This window comes from Phymastichus coffea, unplaced genomic scaffold (genome assembly GCF_024137745.1).
Source record: "Phymastichus coffea isolate CEN01 unplaced genomic scaffold, Cenicafe_Pcof_1.1 PCOF00154, whole genome shotgun sequence".
Classification (NCBI taxonomy): domain Eukaryota; kingdom Metazoa; phylum Arthropoda; class Insecta; order Hymenoptera; family Eulophidae; genus Phymastichus; species Phymastichus coffea.
In genome coordinates this window covers 325,573-351,171 of record NW_026706965.1, presented here as the reverse complement: position 1 = coordinate 351,171, position 25,599 = coordinate 325,573, and the positions used below count along the sequence as shown (strand labels likewise).

The 25,599-nt window shown below is 36.9% G+C and overlaps 3 protein-coding genes across 3 annotated transcripts; 2 read left to right on the top strand and 1 right to left on the bottom strand.

Annotated features, from left to right (window-relative positions):
• Positions 1-1,028: 1,028 nt before the first annotated feature.
• LOC131672581 (solute carrier family 35 member E1 homolog) lies at positions 1,029-5,164 on the top strand. The gene is made up of 3 exons (XM_058949913.1): positions 1,029-1,516; positions 2,530-2,738; positions 2,798-5,164. The coding sequence occupies exons 1-3, from the start codon at positions 1,180-1,182 to the stop codon at positions 3,308-3,310; spliced, it is 1,059 nt and encodes a 352-aa protein (XP_058805896.1). The 5' UTR covers positions 1,029-1,179; the 3' UTR covers positions 3,311-5,164.
• Positions 5,165-7,510: 2,346 nt separating this feature from the next.
• On the top strand, positions 7,511-9,036 carry LOC131672593 (uncharacterized). Its single transcript, XM_058949932.1, has 2 exons — positions 7,511-7,819; positions 8,160-9,036. Exons 1-2 carry the CDS (start codon positions 7,589-7,591, stop codon positions 8,469-8,471), a joined length of 543 nt encoding a protein of 180 aa, XP_058805915.1. The 5' UTR covers positions 7,511-7,588; the 3' UTR covers positions 8,472-9,036.
• Positions 9,037-9,271: 235 nt separating this feature from the next.
• Positions 9,272-18,965, bottom strand: LOC131672586 (glutamate receptor-interacting protein 1-like). Its single transcript, XM_058949922.1, has 8 exons — positions 18,864-18,965; positions 17,770-18,200; positions 15,209-15,524; positions 14,939-15,134; positions 10,732-11,056; positions 10,342-10,661; positions 10,045-10,278; positions 9,272-9,978 (listed from the first exon to the last, which is right to left on the bottom strand). The coding sequence occupies exons 2-8, from the start codon at positions 18,013-18,015 to the stop codon at positions 9,567-9,569; spliced, it is 2,049 nt and encodes a 682-aa protein (XP_058805905.1). The 5' UTR covers positions 18,016-18,200; positions 18,864-18,965; the 3' UTR covers positions 9,272-9,566.
• Between the last annotated feature and the right edge of the window lie 6,634 nt (positions 18,966-25,599).

The following is a 25,599-nucleotide window of genomic DNA, read 5'->3' as shown; positions in this document are numbered from 1 at the left end:
TTGTTTATTATTTTATTTATCGGCAATGCAACAGAAGCTACTGTAAGAACAATATAGGTGAATGATAAAAATGATGAAAACTTGTTGGTGTTTAACACGGGTCTTAGTAAGTAGGACATTACTACAAAGCGTTAGACTCGATATTAGACAATGATAAGTATTATGAAGATAACTTATGTAAATTATTCAATGCGTCATTATATTTTTAATATTAATGTTTTATGTATTCATGAGTATGCATACAAAAATTTCTGAGTACTAAATAATAATTTTTCGCAATGAAACGTTAATGAAAATTGAAATAAAAACCAAGATACGCCAACACGTCATAAGTAATAATAACACTTATAATAAATTCAAGTTGATAATTTATCGTGTGGTACTTCAAAACATAATATTTTATTTTGAAGATGCTCAATAATTTAATTTATATGTTCTTTAACAATTATGGTTTATTTCTATAGATCATGTATTTTCGATTAAACCAAGAGAAAAACTTTCTAGATTCTTGCAAAAATCTTTTCTCTTGAACTCGATTAAAGGATTTTTATTGCAAAGAAAGCTCTCAAGAGTCATAAAAGTTTTGAAGTTATTGGAAACATTGTAAATGATTTATATTTGCTCTAATAAGCACGATGTTATTATCATTGAAAACAATAAAATCCACAACAGGCAAATATTCCATTTTTCTAAATGTAGAAAGATGCCATGTTTCGTATTGGCTAAGTGGTATATATTCTTATCAAACGTAATAATTTGCTCGAGCTATATCTAATTTACAATGATACTCTCTTTTTAAAAAATGTCTAAAAAAGCTACCCTATAGAGGTAGTTCACCTTGCAATCTCGCATCTCAAATGCAACGCAACTAACGCTTATAAGAAGCGATAAAAAAGAACATGCCAACAGACAGTGTCAGTATCTGGCGCGCTCGACGCTCAATGCCTCCAAAGCTCATGTGTACCGCACGCGCTCGCAGCGCGACCCAACCTCATACAATTTACTATCCGCATTGCCCAACATATAACCTTCAACACTCGACTGCAACTGCAAGCAGTCGTCGTTCGCCCGCCGACTCGCGATGACGATCCTCTTTTCGCTGTGTACCACCAGTAACATCAGGACAACAAAGTAACAAAAATAAAAAAAAAAACATAATATTATCGTCAAGTTCTAACGATGGAAAGTAACGAGCGAAAAGAGAGCCGTGAGCTCTTAACAATTGTGATCCTGTGTCTTTTGTGGTATGCGGTGTCGTCATCGAGCAACGTCGTCGCCAAGGCCTTACTTTCCGAATTCCCTTATCCAATGACTGTCACCATGGTTCAACTGACTACCATTACTTTACTTTCTGGGCCGCTGTTCAACCTGTGGAGTGTGAGGAGGACTAGTAATACTATGATTACGTGGAGATATTATTTCAAGTTGATTGTTCCCTTGGCCCTCGGCAAATTCCTGGGCAACGTACTCAGCCACGTCAGCATCTGGAAAGTGCCCGTTTCGTACGCTCACACTGGTTAGAGTTGTTCAAGGTTTTATTTTCATGATATGGCAAATTGAGTATGTATATATACGTAGGATTGTTGGAATAATGCCCGTGGTTTATTTTAGAACATATGTTTGGTCAATTGTCAAAAGTTTCGGAGGATTTAGCTTCGGATTTCGTTTTTATTTTTCCCTCGTTGAAATTCTATCGTTTGTCGTTAACAATTCATAATTCTAGAGTGCAATAATCACTGACTGTGTTATTTAGAAAAATGAAACATTATTGCATTGAATAATCCTGGAAATGTATTATGTACACGTACCGCAGTACATGGAAAACGAAGTTTACGAATTACAACGTTCGATAACACTGAAACGCTGTTATCACGCGATGTTATTAGTGTCCGATATCGCTTGTAGTAATCGTATATGTAAGTACTTTGACAGATTTTTAATTTACGGTCCAATATATATGCTTTGACCACGTGTTTTGATTTATCAACAACGCGACGTCTGCTCTCGCAATCATTTAGATTTTACTTTTTTCTTTTCCTTCTCCTTCCCGTGTTTATTTTACGGTGAAAGTAAAACTTTCCGCGATGTAATAGTTATTTATCGACGCTTCGCCGACGATAATAAAAGATTTAATGTGATTGTTCATTGTTCCGCTAGAACGGGAAATCTCTACAGCGGTTTTTTTGTTAGGTAAATAGTAAATGAAAGAGAGTGTTGAGAGAGAGTTTTACTGGGAAACATAGTTGCTCCTAATAATTATTATATATTTTTTATTTATTTATTTTTATTGATTACTTAGGTTATTGGAAAAAATAAGTCTTGCATACATCAGTAAGGAATGAATGTTCTTTTCTTATCTTGGTAGTAATTTTATCCATTATAGATTTATTCACTCTATTCCAGTATAGTATTACATTAAGTATTAAATATTGAATTCAATTTGTTATTTTATTAAAATCTTGGCATCTAATGATAAAGCACAATAGATTACAACATTGAATATTGATAAAAATTTCGGTCCTGTTTTAGTGAAGGCCACAATGCCACTCTTCACAGTTGTGCTATCTAGGATCATTTTACAAGAGCGACAAACTGGCAAGGTCTACCTCAGCTTACTGCCAATTGTCGGTGGTGTGGCCATAGCTACTCTTACTGAGCTTAGCTTTAATTTCACTGGACTCTTCAGTGCCCTGGCATCTACAATGGCATTTTCTTTACAAAATATTTTCTCAAAGAAGGTTAATATAATTACTTACTTAGCATTTATTATGACTGATATTTATTATTATTATTACAGGTGCTAAAAGATACTGGAATTCATCACCTGAGGCTATTGTTAATATTAGGTAGATTAGCATTATTTATGTTTATACCAATATGGTTGGTGTATGATGTAAGAAATTTGATGTATGATCCATTGACTGGATCTGCAGTTGAAATTAGTACGAAGACATTAATGTTTCTGATAGTAGATGGACTACTGAATTGGCTGCAAAATATTGTTGCCTTCTCTGTAATGTCCATAGTGACACCTTTGACATATGCAGTGGCCAGTGCAAGTAAACGAATTTTTGTGATTGCTGTAACTTTATTTATCTTAGGTAATCCAGTGACCGGTACTAATGTTTTTGGCATGGTGTTAGCTATTGCTGGTGTCTTCTGCTATAACAAAGCGAAATATGATCAGAGGCAGGAAGAAAAAAGAAGAAGTTTACTGCCTAAGTATAACATTCCAACTCAAAATGGACACACTAGTTTTATGATCAATGGGGGCAGGTCGAATGAGAAATATCCGTTTTTCTCAACTTAGTCTAAGGTTACTAAAAGTTAAATTGTTATTTCTTCACAAACCCATAAGAATTTTCTTTTTAATGCAATTGAAAAGAATTTAATCAATGTAAAAATGTCGTAAGAATATCTGAATATAAGATGAAAAATAAAAATTATGATAGAACAATTTTTTAAAGTATTTTATATATAATTGAAGTTTTTCCATCTACATATACATTTTGAATGAATTTCATGGTAACTTCAGATATTTTTAATGAATATTACAATGATCAAGAGGTATATTATTGTTTTGAATGTGTAATCGAGAAGGATAAATTCTTGTCAATGTATTGATTAATTTATTGCCACTTAAAGTTAGAAACTGCGCTATGAAGTTGTCTTCGTTTGAAAATTAACTTTTATCTAACTATCTTGGACATGTTAATCGCTGGTTCGATTGATGAAACATTCCTGCGATTTTATATCATGGATAATATGCTAATCAGATGTTTTTCATACATTTATAGAGCTTAATTTGATAGACAATTTTCTAATCGCTTGAAGCGTTATGACTTTGAATTTCTTATATCTTGCTAGTGTGTAAAGTTGAATGGTATGGAAGTATGAACTCTGTTTATTTTGAAATATTTCAATGATGCTGAAAGTGATGAAACGGAAAAGTAAGATATTTTTGTGTTAAATATTTGTTTTGGTCTCACTGATATTTATAATACGTTTGTGTGAGTAAAAATGGGGAAATACTTTTTTTGTGCTTTAACATTGTAACAGTCACTTGGTGACTCAATACAAATCTGTAAATTACTTGATTTTGTGTAAGTATGTATTGATTGTGGGAGAAATTATTTTTGTTTGAAATGGTTTATATAAAATACATCTATTTTTAACAACATACGTATGCATGTGATCGCACTGACAAGAAGCAGTTAAAAACAACTTGCACTGCAGTAGCAAAGAAGTTAGCTGTAAAAATTCCTTTAAAACGTACTAAAATAATCTTTTATGGAATGAAAAAGTTATTTACTTTTGTAAATCAGACGGTACAAATGAATTTTCATACGTTTTTTTAGATGAATCCACATGTGTTTTATATGCTTCTGACGCCTGAAAGGTTTATTCCTGTAATATTTGTCTTCAAAAAGTGGTGAACTGTATTTCTGCGAATTACGACTTCCCAGAAATATTGAAGTACCGCAATAAGAGTTTATTTATTCAAGTCACTCGAAGACGGGATCTTTCTGTAGACGCGCATGAGAATGAATGTGAACAGTCCAATGATGATAATAGAGTCGTTCATAACTTATTAATAAATTAAAAATTTTTAGACTATGGATCTGTGATTTTTGAATATTTTATAGTTAAGTTTGGCATAAAAATCATTTCAGCTATTATTGACAAAATTTTTGTACTCTATTCATTAGAATGTTAAAAATAGCATGGTATTCAAATTTATATATTTGTGCATGTAAAAAGACGTGGCTATTGTTGAATGTTTTGTTTACATAAAACATTGTTACACTGAAAATCACACAGCTGCTGTCAAATAGAAATAATCGTGTAGATGACTTATTTTATTTTTACATGGTTGTAATAGATTATGTTTTACGTAAAACCAATATGACTGATAAAATTAAATAATTGTTATGCATTTATCGTCTGAATAAAAAATAAAAATACGTTATTCTGAATAAACTACGGAAAAATACAATGGTGAAATTATTGTACAACACACACAAATACAAAAGTGATAGTATTTGTCAAAGTGAAAAACCATGCAGCATTGACTGGAACAAAAAGTTATTGAAGGATTAAAAGTGAACTGATATAATAGAAATTGCTCGATGGGAATGAGTATGATTTTTAATAAACTTTTCCACTTATAGAGTATCTATTGTCTTTTGTATGTCCTGGCCCGTTTATATTTCTTTAACTATGTGAAAAATATACTGATATTGTGTTAATATATTCTATTTATAATATAAAAATTCCATCATATAATTTAAATAATACATACACAAAAAGCTCTCATTCTGCGTTTTATTAAAAATTATATAAAATTGGAGTCATTTTTATTGCGAACACCGAATCACGAAGAGAAAAAAGTGATCTACATTTTTTACAAGATCCATCTATTAACATATATTTTGACACGCTGTTTTCGAAAGTTCCAAATTATGCATACATAAGTGTTTTTAAGAATTTTTATTATTTTATTAAAGAAAGATCTTAGTTAACCCAATGGAAAATAGGAGAATTCAGCTTTACGTTAGGTGCAAGAATTGTGAAGGTATATCGGTAAATTTGTTATCTAATTTGGATTCAGTGAGCGTCATAGTACATTACAATACATGTTCGGGAAAGAGATTCTCGTTTCTAAACATAAGAATCTAGTTTCCTACACTTGTATCATAATAAACCTATACCTGTAATCCGGCGGCCATGGGCCGCGGCTTGATCGGTAAGATGATAATATTTCAGCCTTGCACGGCAAAATAATACAGATTACGGTATCTAGATTGCAATTTTCTGGCCGTGGTGCGTATCAATGGATTACGTACTTAGGCAATTTCGCGACCGTACATATGGTGCGTATTAGTACATTACGATACAAGAATCTATTTTTCGATACTCCGTGCGCAAAGTGCGTCTTTCCCGCACACTCGGCAGAAAACGTGCGTTGAAAATCGCACTTTCCACACGTCGTATCAAAAAATACGCTCGCTTCGCTCGGGCGTAAACGCCACACGAGACAAGAATCTACTTTCCCGCACTTGTATCGTAATGTACTATTTTTAGCCATCGAGGCCGAAATTGGCATGTTACTGGCCGAGCTGTGACCGGTCAGGAAATTAGCATCTTAGCGCCCGAGCCACTTCCGGAAAATGCCACTTTCAAGGCGCCGGACAAAAAAAAACTAGTATACGTACCACGGCTGGAAAATTAGCAAGCCCACATAGCACGTGAGAATTGATAACCGAGGTGAAATCGATTTATACCAATAGTTTTCGAGTTTAAGTACGTAATCTATTACTATTTCACCCAAATTGCAATGAGTTCAAAATAAGCATAAAGTTACCGATCGAATCACGGCCGAGAAATGCTACTTTCGGGACGCTAGACCAAAAAGTAAGTATACGCAGGACGCTTTGGTTGTCAATGTTCACGTGCTATGGACTTAACAAAATACTTTTTTGGCCTAGATACGTAATCTACTATTTCAAATTAATCAGTACTTTATTACGGATTATGAAAAAAGATGCACTGTTATCGAGACACCAAGACGCAGCTCGCCGTGCCGCAGCGGATGATTTTTCGGTGGCTAGCAAAAGAACTCTCCCCCAGTTTTCCTCTGCTATATATTACAGATATGTCTTATCTGACGCTCTAAAATTCTTGCGCGAACCCCCGAACGATGATAGAAGAGCTTACCCTCTAAAAAATCATTAATCTTATAATAGTGTAGAATAGCATTTAAAATTACTCAGAGTCGGACCTCTGTAGTGACGCGCACTTCTTGTCGAGTGCATTTTCGCAGTTGCCACAGTCTAAAGGCCACAGACTCTGTGAGAGTGGGTCAGCCTGAAACTTTTTTTCACTTTTTTGTTGTTTCTTCGATATCGCACGAAAAGCACGTTTTTGCTAAGCGTGAAAAATACCCTAGCTAACATGCTCGGGGATACATTATTTTGCTTTGGGCATCTACGAATATGTGATATTGTGCGCCGGTCTTTTATACTTGCGGCCGCATGGCTTTGGAAAAACTCGCTGTCGAAACAATAATCGATTCACATTAAGCCCTTTTCCATCAAATTTAACGATTAAAATTTACAATAAAATGTTTACTTTCAACACTTGATGGCTACGCCCGAAAAATGTATTTCTGCTAACTTTGATTTCTGCATTTGTTACTCCTCTATTTATCACATTTAAGTTTGTTGATTAATAAACGATCAAGATCGGCAAATTAACAATAAGATTATCCATTCAAATATTTCAGAATTTTGGCAAGAGGGAATAAGCATTGTGACAATCGTACGATGCACTTTCGAAATCACCCCTCCAGACCCAAAAGTACTAATGACTATCACTGCCACGCGGCAGCTTTATCTGTATGTTAAACCACACCTCCAGACCCAAAAGTACTAATAACTATCCCTTCCACGCGTCAGCTTTACCTATAAGCAACACATAAATAGTAGCAATCCGGCTAGCTACGCCAGTCGAGTCCTCAGATCTGTCAACTACAGCTGCCCAGGTACTTCTCTGCCAGTCGTCAGTGCGCTCTCGACGAATAAGCAAAATGAACTTAGAAGAACGAGCAATAGAGTACGAAACCTACATAAGTCAATTCGATTCCGATTCGGAGGATGACGAAATCGTGAAGAAGCTCAAGTACAACGGGTTGTTCAGCGAGGAAGACGACCATGGCTTCATCCATGTTCTTCCTGGTATAGTACCCGGTTATTTCAAGCAATGCGGCTCGAAGCCAAAAGATGGACAAACCATCTATAACAACAACATGGAACAGCATGTGAGTAATTTTACAGTCTGTTGTCGTTGTCAGCGCGGCACTCGTTTGTTTTGATTCTTCGCTCGTGTCACGAACTTGAACGAAACTGCCGATCTCTCCTCGCGGCGACTCGTCGAATTGATCTGAAACGGGTGCATTCGAAAAAGAAAAACAATGGCCGAAGAAGCGCACGAAACGATATCGCGTTGAACGTACTTAAACCGCGGTCGACGCTACGTTTCTCGAAAAAAAAAAAACTGTTGTTCGCCGAGACGAATATTTTATTTTCGTGTGGCGCGCTTTCGCCCCCCCCGCAAGAGAGACACCCGAGTGAATAGCGTGCTTTGCTTGTTTTTTCCAGAACTCTATTGTGAGCGGCATGCAAGCTCTCTCTTGTAACATAATACAAAGGCTCGTTAGTGCTCCCAGAAATCCACCAGGACGCACATGTTGTCGTCCTAGGGTCTGTCGCAAAAATAGACGCCCAGCAAGGAGAACACCGAACACAGCCTCGGCTACTGATAACACTCAAGCCCCAGGACCATCGTCGTCCCCGGTGGAGGCCGACGAGATGCAGCCACGCGAACAGACGCCCATGGATCCGTCTACAGGTACCATAAGAAAAGTCTTGAAGCCAAAGAATAAAAAAAATAAGAAGACTCACGATGATTAGTGAGAAAGAGTATTGCGAATACAAATTAAACAATATTAAGTTTTGTATAACAGTACGATAGTTATTACTAAATTCTAGTTACATGAGCTTACTTGCTTTAACTTTAGTGACCCACGTAATTTTAAACTTTTTGCGAATTTCTGACTAATTTTCAGTTTAAATTGGATTTATTTACTTAAATTTTTTGCGACATAACCGTATAATTTTCTATTGTTGTTTACTTATTCATTTCCGTACTTCAAGTCCCGTACTATTTAATTTTCTTCACTTAACTTTTAAAACCCTAATAAATAAAAAAAAAAAACTTTTAAAACCTTTTTAGCAAAATCGATATACGTTGCTCAAAACGGTTGATCTTGATTTTAATTTATCAATACGAATTGTCGCGTGGAACTCCACCTAAAATTATTTATAGATCCCATATCTTTTGTCTAAATTAAAAATGTTCTTTTTTCAACTGTTCTTTTCATTATTCTAGAATTTTCAGTGGAAATTTCTTTTATAAACGATAGTTTAAAATATAAGTAATGATTCATGTACTTGTCTAATTGGTAATAAAGAAAAATAAAATAAAAAAAGAGAATTATTATAAAATCCTAGCCCTCCGTCCTTCTCTTGCTGGTTTTTTGTTTTTTACAAAGTTCAAAATGTTAATCATGCATTTTTATATTTGACAAACGTAAGCTTACTGTCTTAGATCTATTTTCGAAATCACAATAAAAATATGAAAAAGATAAAAAAAAAAGGAACAAAGACTAAAAATGAAAATGTTTTTTATTTATACAATATTCTATATGTTACAAAGTATTTAGAGGCACGTGATGGTTACTAAATCTACAAACTTTCGTATACGGAAAAAATTAGCTATATATAGAAACTAGGTGGCGTGTTGTGGCAAAATAATGTGAATTACGTGTAGTATTATACGAGAGATGATGCTCAGCCGAAAAAGCGTTCTGTACACGTGTGCGCGTCCTACAAATAAACACTAGCGTAGAAAAATAAACGTAGGGAAGCGCGCGTAGCGATTATTGCAAGAAACGTCTCCGTCGGGGCGTAAGGTGCAGTATTTACAATAATTTCAGTCGTAGGGTATCAAAACAATTTGGTGATGCTGTCGGTGGGCGTGAGCGGTCGGGCGATCGTGAGGTCCAATCTCGCGCCGGCGGCTGCGATGAGCGGCACGGCGAGGCAGCAGTCGCAGTCCTCGGTACTGGCCTCGTTGACGCGCAAGATCCGGTCGTAGGGTCGCAGCACGCCGTCGCACGGGCCGCCAGGTCTGAGGCGATTGATGTAGACGCCGCGCTCGTAGAGGCCGTCCGACACGGAGAAGCCGAAGTCCTCGTACACGGGGTCCTTGTGCAAGGAGACGTGAAGGATCTGTTGCTGCGACGGCGACTGCGGGGGCGGATGGTGCGAGTGGGACGGCTGGCTGGAGGTCGGGCTGAGTCGGCTGTCCTGCGGACTGCAGCTGCAGGCCGGCCGCGGCGACGTGGAGGCTATCGAGCTGCGCGCCGGGGACAAGCGATCAATGCGAGAGCGCTCGAAGGGCCGATCCGCGAACGGACGTTACCTTGGGTACGGATAAGGCGGCATGGGCAGGTCGAGCTGACCGCTGTCGATGGACGCAGTCTCCCAGAGCCTCATGATGTCCGCGCCGCTGACGTCGGCGATCTCCCCCCAAGAGTCCACGGCACTGTCGACGCTCGGCAAACTTTCCCTCGCCGATCTCAATTGCACCCCGCTCGGGTACTGCGACTGCACGGCCCCGTCCGCGACGAGGCTCGCCTCTCGGCAGCTCAGAGCGCTGCGCGGCCAAAGGGCTTCCATTTATTATGGGCAATTCCGCTTGTCGCCAAAGTCAAATTACCTCGCCTCGGCGCCGAGGTCGGGCTTCCTTACTGTCAGCGCGACCACGGAACTGCCCGGCCTGTGCAGCAGCTGCGCGGCCTGGCGCAGATCCCCCGGATCGAGCTTCTGCGAGTCGATGGCGAGCAGCCGATCGCCCGCCGATAGGCTTCCCGTGCGATAGGCCAGCGAGCCGCGACGCACCTCGGTGATTAGCAGATCCTCGTTGACGGTCAATCCGAGATCCGGCTGGCCGCCAAGTGGCCGGGCCACTCGAACGGTGAATACGCCGGAACCTGGTACCACTGCACCGCCTACTTTGTATTCCACTACCAATTCGACCTGCACATTTCAAACAATGGAAATTAGCTCTCCCTTTCTCTGTCCGAGGGAGAAAATAGATGTTATTCACCTGAGGCGCTTCCAGGATTAATGCCACTTCGGCTGGTTGTAAATCTCTCAGAGTCCGCCTATTGATAGCAATTACTCGGTCTCCAGGTAAAAGGACTCCGCTTCGCTCGGCCGGACCCCCTGGCTCGAGTATATCCACGACGTAATTAAGACGGTCATCTGCTTGCTTCAGGGATATGCCCAATCCACGATGGTCCGGTCGTAACAATACCGTGAGACTTTCCTTTGTGTACAGTGTGTTTTTCGCGCTTTTCTGCGCTTGTGGCTGAGTGCGACGTTTTATTGTACGCGTCGAAGCGCTTGGTGGCCTTGGTAGTATTTGTAGCCTACAATATTATATTCCAATTATATACCCTTCTAATTGCATTTCTTTTCATTTTTACAGCTAAAGTTTAGTGATATGGATCAGGTATTTTGTTTGAATAGAAGCGCTGAACTTACAATTGTGCAAGGGATGAATAAATTTATAATTGGGTTATTGTTATCAACAAAGTTTTATTTGGACTATGTAGAACAATCATCTACAAATCTCTCAAATTTCAATTTTAATTTAATACTTTTATAGAACTTCATGATTAAATATATTATAAGTGTTTATCTTATATAAGTTGAATAATGACAACAGTTTCGTTCACTTTCATCGTATTCTACGTGATAGATCAGACTATAATACGAGTTGTTGTATGTTGTAAAGGAAATACGTTTTCACAATATAAAATTTTAAAACTTTTTAAAAACTTTTGTCAGAGAATACAATCAATGGAGAAAGTTATATAGGTTTTTAAATTTTCTGCTTATAACGATGGTCGGAGTGGATATTAAAATGATTTTATATATTTATATTGAAACGAAAACAGAAATTAGCATAATTTTGATGAAATATTTTTAAATTACATTAGGTTAAATTAGGTTTAGATTTAAATAGAAACATACGCACTGCATGAGCCAATCAATTAGCATTTATTTTGGCTTCACAGCATCCGGCCATGACTTTTATAAGGGAAAGGGGATTAACGGAAATGTTGCTAAAAACTGCTGAAAAACGTCATCGCGGCGAGATGTCAATTCACTAAATAACGTCTAGAATTTTTTCAAATGAATATTAAGACCTATAAATTGATACTCGTACTCTCAAAATCTTATCAAACAATGTAGTATCAACACATTTTTTATTTTCGAAAATTTGTAACAGACTTTATGTACGATATCGAGTAGTTTTACGGTTATTATATCGGACAATTTCATAGACTCTAAATTTAATTTAGTTGAACTGACGTTATTTGCATATAATTATATTTTATTTATATTGTATTACCGACATTCATTTATGATTCACTCATTGTATTCAATTTAAGTAATTCTAAGAAAGGCGGTGCCTCGCTGAGTCGTTGAGAGGGTGTCGATTTCTCTCATTGTAATCTACAGTCCACTCTATTAGCTTACGCGTTTCTCATGGTCTCCTCATGGTTAACATGTGTTACCCCGATGGCGCATAAGCGGCGCACCTGAGCCACGACCACGTTATCGTGACTATCGCCTATGTTTTGGTTCGACACTCGTCTCATTTTTCCACTTTCCCTTTTTTTATTGCTTTTAAGAATAAGAGTGACGACTAAGGCAGTAGTCGACAGTCAGTTAGCTGAGAACCCTTGACGAGCTTGTACGCTCTCAGTTGTACCCTCTGTCAATTCATGAAATAAAACCTGATCATTCTGTCTTAAAATTCATAAATTTTTCCTATCAAATCACCTTTCGTACTGAATTAATTTTCATACGGAAAGCACAGTCATTGTGCCAAAGAAACACTTTAGTTGATTAAAGTTACGAATTTTGGAAAATTCAAAGTTGTAATTTTTTGTGGAAAAACAAAAGTAGATGTCGAATTCCGACATAGACTATGTCAAACTAAATACTATGAGAAGTACCTGCAAATTTTTTGGCTTCTATTCATCGATGAGTTTTTTATAACGAGCGAGTAGAAAACAAAAAAGTATTTTTTTAATTGCGCGGTTACCCGAAGTTAAGCACCTAGCCATAAAACCACCTTAAAAATCAGATTTCAGCATTCATTTTGAGAGTTTATATCAGTATAAGCTATTGTAATTTTCACGAAATGCAATTTTTAATTAAAAAATTTGCAAAGTAAATACTCAATTATTAAACGTTAACTAAACTAATAAAGTAGTTGTTAAATAAATTATCAAATTAATTACCAACACGCTTTTCCTAATATTATTTAATTTACGATATATAAAGTGAAAATTGTCTATACGTTTATTTATATAAATATTTTTATTCAATTAATAAACTATTAAATTAATTTTAAAAATACTTCCACGCTAAATTGAGGGCTTTATGGGTGTTATAAATCAACATTGTGAAGTCAAAAATAATGTTTCTTCTTTTTTTTATTAAAAGTGTTATTGTTAATTCTTATGTATAGCATTTCTAAATAATATATTGATAACCATAAATAGTATTATTAAATAATTTTATTGTTTAATAATTATAATTCCCTGAAGTGACTATCTATATAATCAGCGGAAACGTTGGATGCAATAGTTATTTAGTTATTTAAAAGTTATTTAAAATTAAACTTTTAGGCGATAACAAAAGGGCACCGAAACACTGATAAATTTGCAAATAAATGTCACCTCAGCAGAATCCTAAGGAAAAGATTAATTTGGTTGCAAAAAAAGTTTTAATCAAGTTTAAACTATATCATGTAAGTCTCTTGAAAAAAAGCATTATTTAGCATAATCAATAATTAATAAATAATGTTACGAAGATGAACAAAAAGCGTTGCCAGGCAAATAATTTTTTTCGATGTAGTTGATTTAGTCAGTTTGTTGAAATACGAGCTTAAAAATACTGGTAACCTGATTCGTAATTTGGAATAAACTTATTTTCTTTTCTTTAATAAATCATAAAATTTCTTTATTCAAGTGCGTACGTAAGTGTATACAGTACATAAAATGTTATTCATAGAGAGAGAGAGAGACGGATGGTAGAATAAGAGCTACCCCCCCAAAAACGTGTAGTCGCAAGATGTATGACTGAACGTTTTGTTTGCTTTATTCAAAACGCTTTTTTCTTGCTGACAGCTGTCACTTTGGACATAAAAATATTGTCGTTTAGAGATCGAAAGATTTTTTTTGCTCAGTGTCACGATACGATATACGCACGCCCTTTTGCACACAGATACGTTATCATTACATCAGTTGAATTGCAATGCAATGATTGACGTGACCAAATCTGACGTTGAAGCTGACGTGGCAGTCAATGGCGGGCGACCTCGTGGTGAAAGGGTTGCATGATATACGGCAGTCTTACGGCGCTGCATAGCGTAAGATTTATTAACATTGTAATTTTGGAGGGAATGATTTTTTGCAAGTTATATTTTATGTTTTTTTTTTTTATTAAATTCCACTTTAAGAGCAATTTAGCAAGCTAATATTGAATACGGATAATTTCGTAGACGATATAGTACTAACTGTCCTTATAATACGTTCAGTATGTCTCCAGGGTCATGTGTAATGTAGGTAAAATAATTAAAATTGAATGGTCGGTATAAAAATGACGAAAATATACGCTCTTTGAAATTTCGAATTTTGAAATGATAACGCATATCGATGTTCACAAGAGCAGATGCACATCTTATCATGTCGTTAGGCAAAAATTTAATGCTACTCGTACTGACATTCATGCCGCTGATCCAACGCTAAGTAATTAATAAATAAAACATACGTTTTTAGCAAAGGGCAGTCATTGCAAACAAACTTATTGATATTTTTTTAATTGAAAGGGTAACTTCTCTGCCTTAAAAGATATTGTAAATTAATATATTGCAAACTACGTTGATTAATAAATAATTTAATTTGAATGGTATTTATGCAATTATTTGAAAAATATTCACTAGACATTGACGCGTATAGAATTGTTTCGGTATATATTTTCATCGATGAAAAGCTATATAAATAATTCTCCCTTGCATACTAAGTTTCAGTATAAAATATCTAAAAAAACGTTGTAAAATTAGTTTTTTTTTCATTAATGGTTATGGGCGTGGATTTTTGTGTTTGTTTAAAGCCATTTATTTCTGATCAGTACCACATTAAAAAAATCTTGGAATTTACGATCAAAGGCAGCAAGCATAACTCAAACGCATATGAGTACAAGCAGTAACTGTTTTATCAGCAGTGATTTACCTCGCAATGCGGCAATTATCCGAGTTATTCCGCAATAATTTAGCAGCTTGCACTGCATCTTGAATGGCTGTGTCGTCGACGGCAAGAAGTCTATCGCCGGGTTGTAAAGCTCCGCAACGATCGGCAGTACTCGCCGGGCGTAAGCTTTCGATGTACACGCCGCTCGGCGAATCGCGTACCGTCAGTCCTAATTCGCCTGGGGCAAGCAGGTGCGCCAGTCAATTAATATTTGCAGGGGCGAAAGCAGCGCTGCATAGCCGCGAGGAGTACCTGAAGCGGCGCGTTCGAGTTGAACGAGCAGAGGGCCCGAAGTAGCCGCTCGTATGTCCTCCATGTTCGCGACGTCGTATTCAATCGTGAGCGAGGCGACGGGCGCGTCGCTGCTCCTCCGCAAAGCTCGCTGCGCCTCCGCCAACGTCAACCCGCGCAGCTCTGCTTCGTCGACCGCGAGAAGTCGATCGCCTGGCCGTACGCGACCTTCTTTTGCCGCTGGTCCTTCGGATTTCACACTTGTCACTACTAAAGCTCGCGCTACGCCACCGCGGAGGGTTACTCCTAGACTTCCGTTTTCTCGTTCCACGCGGACCTGCAAACAAATTTGAAATAATTCAACACTGTGATCGATTTTCATTCGATCATTGCTTTTAATTTTATGCGAATTATACTTTTGAAAGTGAATAATCAGGAGATTACAAGATAGTTGTGCCTCGTAACGTTTCGAAATTATAGGCGTGCTACAGTCACGCTAAATAAACCGAAAGCCCCGATGGCTAGTCTATTTGTGGGGTCTCTTTCCGTCGTCGATATTTTCTACGTTTACATTTTATGCTTTTGTTATTTATATCGAACCATTACATGCTAGCTTTGACATTCTTTCCGTCGAATCTATTCTACGGAATTCTTTAATTAGTACATTAGCTAACTACTACGGGAAAACAGATTCTTGTTGCGTGTGAGATTTATGTCCGAGCGAAGCCACATCTCTTTCCCGAACGTGTTACCATGTTTTTCTAAACAACCTGCGTAAAGTGCGGATTTCAACGCACGTTTCTTCGCCGAGCATGCGGCAGAGTTCTACTTTCCTCACGGCTTATTGAAAAAATCGCATTCAAGCGAGGCAATAGTGTCAATCGCTTCGCGCTCTCACGATCGTACCACAGCTTAAATAAGTTACTCTTTTCATTTTCAACATTGAATTAGCTTCAATAGTTCATTAACAATTACAATTTACGCTTTTCGGTGTCTAAGTGCATTTCAAAGTAGCCGATGCTCTATGGAATACTGCATAACTTTTTTTCAAAACTCTTTCGAAACATCCATTTTACTTAAGCAAAGAGCCGTAAAGAGCTCTTTTTTTTAAAATTGTCTTAGAAATTAAGAGAAAAATTAAAACTCTACTCGCATTTTTTAATTTTTCCTCGATTTTCAAGACAATTTAAAAATAATAGCTCTTTATGGCTTTTTGCTTATGTATCATGGATATTCTAAAACAGTTTTAGGTTGACTAGATCATTTGTTTAAGAAAAAACCTAAAAAAACTTTTATGCTTGGTCGGTAACGCCAACAGAGCGTTACGCGCTCTAGGCTTCGCCTCGCCAAACTGTCAATGTCAGAGAAGTCTTCCCCGCCGGATTATCAGCGTGATGTGACTAATTTTAGGTGGGAATATGATGAAAAATAGAGTACGCATCTCGGCCGAATGACGGGACATTGGAATATAATAATCCATGTTTTAGTCTTGATGCGTAGCATACTATTTCTTCTAATTTCTCCGATTATAGAATTGTAGATTTGTGTTCAACGGAAAAAAACTGTTTGACAAACAACTGCTCTATTCGTTCCATACGCACTTTTTTTAGATTGTTAACATAGAATTGCCGTCCAGAAGTTCCCAAAAAGCAACCTTGTTAGTTAACTATGCACGGAGTGAATTGATTGACCATTAATCGGTCACAGAAAGGTACCGAGCGCGTAACGAAACTAAATACATTCGAGCTAGCTCAATATATAAGATCACTTTCAATAATGGTATATGAATAATTAATCTATTCTCTTTATAATTTTGCATTTGTTCACGTACTTAGAGTCAAACAAACTTAAAGGAGCTTCGAACAAAATTTATGTACACAGCTCCAAAATCATACAACGAACGTTAAAAAACTCGCTAATGGCCAAGTTTTGTCGGTTTGCTCTTGGGATGGCTTTATAATATACACCTATATACTCAACATGCATTCGCTGCATCGAAAACTCATAATTACAGTTTTACGGTTTTAGTTTTATTCTAGTGAATAAATTAAAATCATAAATTGTAACAAAATCTTTGGTATCTTAAAATGACGATTTTTAGAATTTCAATTTGACAAAATAGAAATTGAATACCTATTATCGCAACTGTTCAATACACGAAAAATGATCAAAATACTTTTTAATCTGATTTGACACATTGATGATTTGACTTACGCGTTGATTTAATTTACGCTCAGGTGCGATTAAAATTATTTATATAGATTTTTTGTACAAGTCTTGTATTATTAACTAAAACAAGTTTTTGATTTGTGGTTTGAAACTTTTAGCATTTTATTCCCATGCCTCTAGCAGATATTGACATAGAAATACATATCACATAAGATACCCATCATTCATAATTTGTTCAATTTTAGCTATATTATAAAAATTGAGTCTGAAAAATAGTAATACTCCTTCAAAAATAACAAAAAAATCAATATCTAATAATTTCGGATTAATTTGAAATGTGTCGGTACAATTAATCAGAAGGATTTGACAATAGAATTATATAATAATGATTATTACATTAAAAATCCAATCACCTGTGCCACTTTGGAGGTAACACTCGTTGGTTGACATCCGACTTCCGAGACTTCATCTAAAGTCATAAAATTTGTTGCAAAGTATGGACTTTGATGATGATTCCCATTGAGTACATTAGCAGCACCAGTCGCGTTCGTATCTTCATTCCTCGTCGAATCCGAACTCGCCGTTGTAGCTACACTTCCAGGCCTCGGTTTCTTGTGCCTTAACGTTCCCAGTCTCAGCGAACTAAACATCTTCGCCATGTTTTTCAAAATTTTACTCTATCTCTTTAATTTATGTTTCTCTTCGTTCACGCCATTGAAAAATCGCTAAAGCTTATCGTAGATAAGCTTCCGCGGTTGATTGTGCTATCGTCAAAATCGGCTTCGGGAGTTTTCGGGATTTGTCACGTTATACCTTGCTTCGGCTTTGATGTGAAATAAGTATTCTGAAAGTTGATCAAGAGTTGCAATTTAGAATTCAATGATTTTTAGTTTGAAATATACAATTACGAGCTTTCTCCATGAAAATTTGCTACGCGAAATTCGGCATCGTTAGTTTTGGAGTCCAACGAAATTGCATATGAAATAGAAAATGAAATAAAGCAGAAATAAAAACTGGAATCGCAATAAGCTTAAAATTCAATGACAAGTAAAAGCACTAAAAACGAAGTGTAAGAAAAACGAGGTAGTAATAAAGCTCTCGGTTCTCGGGCGCTCAAGAAAAAGCACGCGGCTTCTTAAAATATCAATTGGAGTACGAAAATTTCATTTCATTTTTAGAAAAGCCGACTTTATCCAGCGGACTAATTTTTAATTTTTAATTCCACGCATTAATCAACTGCGCGACTCTTCAAGCTCCTCCTAATTATAAACTATAAAATCCTACTCGGTTGGCATTCGCGTGCAGACACATTGCATACTGAAAATAAATCGACGCAAAAATTCCCGTGCACCAAGTCACAGCACACTCGCGCGAAAATAAACATACTGCAACTGACTGGCACTGAAGAATACGAAGTCAATCGTCGTATAATTGAATGCCTCATAACGGCTTTACGACGCGATGTAAGAAAAAGCTCGCCGAATAGCGCTAGCGCACACGCAGTTACCTAATAGTAGCCGGCAACATTACAATGTCGAAAAAAAATATATATATATTTATAAATTTAATTATAAACTTTGGTCGTTCGTCGTTCGATCCGTCGCGGACGGGCGACCGGATGAAACTGGCAAGCTCCACGGCACTTGTATCTTGCTCTCTCGCAGGAGAGAATGAAGAAGGAGGGAAGGCAACTCTCGAGGAAAAAAGAGATAAACACGTGCGCGCACACACGCGAGAGGAACGGAGAAAGCCAGAAAGAGAGTAAAAAAAAAAAGAAAAAGGAGCGAAACAGCACACGCGAGGGATAAAGTGTGAGAAACGCGCGCCACAGGGCGCCTGGACTGATTGGAAAGTTCAGCGACGTATTTATTTGGAGATGTAAGATTTTAATGCTTTTACGGATCGACCGATTGCTTTTCTTCGGTTTCGATTCCGATTTGCATGGAGCCTTCACGATCGCTGCTACGGGAAGATGAATCTTCGTTCTCGTTCATGCTGGTTTACGGATGTCGAAATTTGCTGGTCCGAGTGGCTTGTAGTTTCGATTGAAATAAATCCGAGTGACAACAGCAGAACGACTGATGGCTTCTCCAAAATTATTCGAGGACAAATTAATTGTAGCTCATTTTTCTTTATGTGGGATGCACGAGGCATTTTCGTGATTTTCAAAACGTTGTTCGTTTCGTATATATATATATATATATATATATATATATATATATATATATATATATATATATATATAGGATATTTATCAAATGTAATATAGAATTCATTGTTTTTGGATTGCTAACTTTCACCATTTATTGAATACGCTGCCATTGTGCACGTCAACCAATGACGAGAAATAGATTTATTCTATCGTCCAGAGAACTTACTCTTAATTGCTTTTCAAACAATAGCCATCATAAGCTTGAAATAAATCATCCATCTCAAAGCCGAATCTAAGCTTAGCTTATTAAACAAGTAATTAGAGAGGGTAGCGAAAGTTTTTCCGAAAACTTCTTCAATGAAACAAAGTATAATCGCCAAGTACGGAAAGATAAATTCCGAAATGCGTCAAGAAAGCCAGAAAAGGGGTAAACCGTTTGGACGATAGACTAAACGAGAGGATAATGCAGTGCAGGAAAAAAACCTGGATGAATTAGCGAGAAAACCGAGTACATAAACCGAAGGGTCTTAGCTTTAAAGTCATCGGGCGTGCTTCAACCGAAATAACTCGCGGGGGAGCGAGGAGGGGCTATTTTTAAAAAAAGACCCAGCGCCTGCCTACGGTGCACTTGCGTGCATGCGGAGAAAACGTTGACCGTCGTCGACGTCGCTACTCTCCGAGCTCCCGACTCTGCGTATGTTGACGATCAATCAGTCGATTTCCTTCATTGGTAGATAATACGAGGGAGTTTTCTTTCATGACTTTTCAGGAATTGGCTGAATTGGTTGGAAATTTGATCGAGTGGTTTTGAATGGACTGATGGTTGAATGATGTTTGTTTGAATAATAAAGAACAATTTCGTCGTTAACTGATACATTTTCTACAATTAATAACAAAATAGCAGTAATATTAACAAATTATGTAATTTCGGAATAGAAACCGTTTATGAGCTTTTTCTACAATGGGTTGATGAAAGATCACGAATTTTCTGAAACAATCTACAACATTTTTAAAGTTGGTTTATATGCGTACTGGAGCTTTATCAAATTGCCAAATTCATCATCTTTCAAACTAAAATTTTCAAATTAAAATTTTTACATTCAAGCGTCTGAAAAATGCATTTCTATAATTTATCGTTTCCTTTCTGCTATTTAAGTCAAAAATGCATCTCACACATTTACTAAACTTCACCGATGCAGCAATTAAATGATATTCTAAATTATGTACCAATGAAAAGCCTTTCCGACAATATTATCTCCATGCACAAAAGAATTAGCGGTTGATGAATGCCAATCTCTAAATATTTTGACAGGCAATGTTTGCGCTTGTAGTGCATATCACGGTCTAGTTGAGAAATTTACGGCTATTTGAAATTCCAGTCTGCTCGTAAATTGGACGCCAAACATTTTTGCTGAGGCTTTTTCTTTTAACCTGAACGTTGAAAATGGCCATATTCGTAAGTAATTTTGGCGAAAAGTGTTTACAACATCCTGCTATGTCTCGAGTAATTTCTTTCAAACCCTTTGGACCTTTTTCTTTTATTTTCAACTGCGAGAAAAATTGTAATTCGCGAGTATAAAAAATGTAGGAGCAGCTTTACCATATTGTATTATCGTGGAAAAATATCAATTTATAAGAGAAAATTAACATTGAAAAATTTTAAACTGTCTTAGATTCGATTATATATTTCATCTATTAGTCTAACAGCATTGCAACATTGTCAGTCGGTAATATCAGATTATTATTGTTCTTACAATTCCCAAACATCTCTTTCTTCTTGGTGCATGTTTGCTTTAAAGCTCGCATCGCTCCAAGCAACATCCAGATCTACCGTGAGTAGATGATTGACAAACACTGACCCAGTAGGCAGCAGCGCCGTTCTACTCTAAATTCCGAATTCCTTTCACACCCTACAATCAGCAGCTAACACGTATCTTTGTTGATTCGCCCCTATAAATAAAAGTTCAGGCATTTTCATCGAGTCTCGTTGTGCCTGTGTATACTTCCGTACACTGACACGGAAAACCGCGGAAAAAAAACAAAAAGAAAGTGGTTTCGTCGAGAAGTGGAAGAAAAAGCGACTGCAGCACAGTCTCGTCTATTTCCAGAGCGTCTGCGACGACTTTTTTGTCCTTCTCGAGCGACGGAAGAGCACGCGACAATTGAAATGAAAAAGAAAGGAAAAAAAAAAGAGTGCGCGCGTGCTTTGACCGGAAACTGACCGGATCGACGTGACAGGCTGGTTGTAATTTATGCGATATGGCTCATAGTGTATACGACTTTGCACGTATAGTTGACGCACGATTGTTGAACGTGTATTTTTTAACTGGATTGAATTTCAGTGGAGCGAGTTCCGACGTTTGCACGACAAATCTTCAAATCCGTACGCGTAGTTTTGACTTTTTAGAGGCGATTTTATATTCTTCGCTACGACATTTTGCTGGCAGAAATTTCTCAGCACTCAGCAGCACTCCCCGCTCGAATCGAATCGCCGACCAACTTTTTTTTTTCGTAATATACGGCGAATGGAAACTGCCCTTTGCGCTCTTTAAAATATCTCTTTACGAGTGCGCGTTTGTAAATCAGAGAATGTTGGTTCGTCAAAGTATTGTGGCGTACTGTAAATCTTAGAAGCAAATTTAACGACGTGAGTTCTAAAGCAGATCGCCGCATGGCCATGATCGTGCACACCCTTAATATATCCGTGTGAAGCTCTGCAGCTTTTCCCGGATCTGATCGGGGTTACGACGCAAGCGGATCCCGTTTCGCGCGCGAGCGTCTTCCCATAAATCGCGACAAGACCCTCTTTTCCGAAACAAGCCGGCTCTCCTCGAATATAGACTTGTCATTTTCGCTTGTAGCGAGCGGCGGCAGCTGGAGTCCCGCGAGTTCAAAAGCAGACCAGCGCGAATCGTCATTGGGCGCTTGGCAAGCAACGCCAAAGTCTAAAGTTAGCGGATACGCCCTTTTTACGCTGAGCAAGATGCCGCGCGGCCGTTACGCATTGAACGAACGATGATCGAAGGTGCTCGGCTTCAGCCTCTTCTTTCCTCTTTCATCTCGTCGGTGATTTTTAAAGAGCCCGCGTTTGGCTTTTTAAAGAAAGTGATCGTGAGAGACTCTTTTTTTCACGCTTTCCTCGACATTTCTTTCAGATGTGCAATCAAAAGCGTAAAAGCTGAGGATTTGTTTGGAGTATTTTTTTTTGTTTTTGGCGACGTCTTTACTGAAGAATCATGTGAAGTGCTTTGTAAAAATAAAAGAAATAGAAAATTTCGTTGTGTCTCGCGTAGTACGTTCACAAGTAATTTTCTCAATTATTCATTCATACATTTCACTGTAAAATTAGATCGAAAGTTGGGCGCTGTCTTGCTCTATGACAGCAATTATTATGAGATTCATTTCTATTCGGTAGAGTTCAACATCCAGCTGAACTCTTCTATTGAATTATCAAGAGCTTTTCAAAAGGCACGCGCGGCAAAATATTTGGCTTCAAGCTGTGCAAGTTGCCTTGTTGCATAAGGAGGCAGATCGTAAAATGAAAAGGTATACGCGGTATAAATTTCCAGCCGTTAGAAAGCCCATCAACGAAACGAGCGGTGCGCCAGAGCAAAATGTCCGCTTAACCGTAAAACCCAACGATACTCGCTCAAAGGAAACGGAACGATAAGACTCTCGGTTTGAGGAAGTTGCTGCTAGCTGCCGCTACCATGCGCCACTCGAAAACTCGCGCTTCTGCTTATTAATAACTCGCGCGCACCAAGACCCGACTATCGCATGGCATATAGTCAGACGACACATAATTGTCATCAGGTTAACGAAGATTCGCGCCTATGGTTGTTTTTAGAATTTTCTCTCTCTCTCTCTCTCTCTCTCTCTCTCTCTCTCTCTCTTTCTATCTCCCCCGCCCCCTCTTTCGGGTAGGTAGCGACGACAGAAATGCCGGAGGAAACTAAGAGCTCGCGATGTATTTTTGTGGTTTTGGGAATAGGAACGATTTAATTATAAAGTCAATTGCTTTGGATAGTAGGCGTATAGTTTGTTTATAGTTTCGTTGTATGTAGTCTATCTTATTTGAAAAATAGAGAATAGTGAAAATATTAATGAATACATTCATTCAAAAAATCGATAATATGAACAATTGATGCTCCGGTAGCCTAGCAAACCGTTACTCATTTAAAATTATTACAACTTTTTGCATACTTTGAAAACTAATCTATCTCTCATGATCAGCCATCGATACTTAAATTTATAATATTATTTTAATGGATGATATTTATTTACGCGGATTTAAGTCCGTTATTGCAAAATGATATATTCTTTATTAGTATATTAAATTGATAATAGCCACTTTTAAATTAAATCCAGGATTGGTTCATGAATTATGTCTCTGTCACGGAAGTAGAAATGAGAGTAGCAAGATAAAATTATAACTCTTTTTGAAGTTCTAGTTTTCCACAAGTCAAGTTTTAGTTGCTTGAAACTTTTTATATCTTGATTCTTAACTATCACATCAAATACACGGTGTGAAAAATCACAAAAATCAGCTGTACGTCAAATTGTCATGTAAACAAGTACAATAAGTGAGAGTTATGGTCTATTAAACAACGACAATTTAGTTATATTACAACAGCATGTAGCACCTGAAACAGAACGTGAAGGATAGCGTGGCCAATTTGTTTATTCTCCGTTTTTATTTAAAAAAACCTAGCAACGAATAAGCACTCATCTTGAAAAAAAATACAATGAGATCTTTTGTATTTCAAAATCCGAAACTAAATTAGAAAAAAATGATTAAGATAATAATTTCTGAGTCGTCTACAAAAATATCCTCTCCCTTGAGCATCCAGTCCGCATGTACAAAGCTGTGCTCCGTGCTTTTCTCAGAGTACTCGATTTTTCTTCACTCAAATACGAACGAAAGAGAGCGCATAAATTCATATTTACACCAGTTAATCAAAGACAATTGAGCCGCAAAAGCGTTTCTCAACGAGCGGTCCGCGCTCAATTTCTCCCGACGCTAATGGCTCTATTTTAAGAAACGCTGTTTCATCGGCTTCAATATAGCACAGAGTAACGCGATTACACTGTATTACTGTGAATCTTGCATTATCTATGAAGAAATAGCACTCTGGTTTGCCAATTTAATAGATAATGAAAATATAACGCTGAAATCGAACTACGTAAATACTGTGTTAGGTCAACAGATACATAGCGAAATATTTTTATTTAATATGTCATGATATTAGTTTTCACAAATGTCGTTTTCTGCTTTAAAAGAAATTTTTGATAATCTACGCCTCAAAATAAATATCAATAATGATTTATTTTTAAATGCGTCGCAACTGCTGGTTTCAGTCTTTATAAAGAAAGAACAAAACATTTTCAATTTTATTCTGTCATACAAAAAATTTTGTTTCTATATTATGTATTTGTATAATACTCCACATACCGGTTATAAGCTGCACCTAACTCGCCCTTGAGCTGCTATAGAGGTGTTCAGCTTAGACTTATTCTGTCTTATGTTGCGGTACCTTACATTGATGTGAAACTATTTGAGCAAGATCAGTTTGATGATAAACTTTCATCGTAGTTTTTTTATCTAATGACAAAATTAGTTTGTAATTCATAAAAAAATACCAAGTCATAGAATTTCATTCAAGTAATATTGCTATTCGCGAGAACAGTAAGGGATGAAAAATAATTATATACATATAGCTCTACGTGTCCAGTATCATTTCAACCGGAAAATATTAAAAGAAAAATTATTTCACAGTCAACATTGTACTTGAAATCGATCTTGTACATTTTTTAAAGTGTAGATATAAAATAGTTGTTCGATTTTTGAACTATTTTTGTAATAAAAGAAAGAGAAAAAGGATTATACTCGACTTTTTTTTAATGAATAAAGTGTACAGACACAAGTAGGAGTGAATATTCTATATGAATCAACTAAGACATATAAATTTATACAATACTGCGAAAATGTGAGAGTGAATGAAATAGGGATATGAGAGTATAGAATTAATAAACGAAATATAAATTAAATAATATTAAGTAATGAGGCTGACTCTTGACACAAAAAACAAAA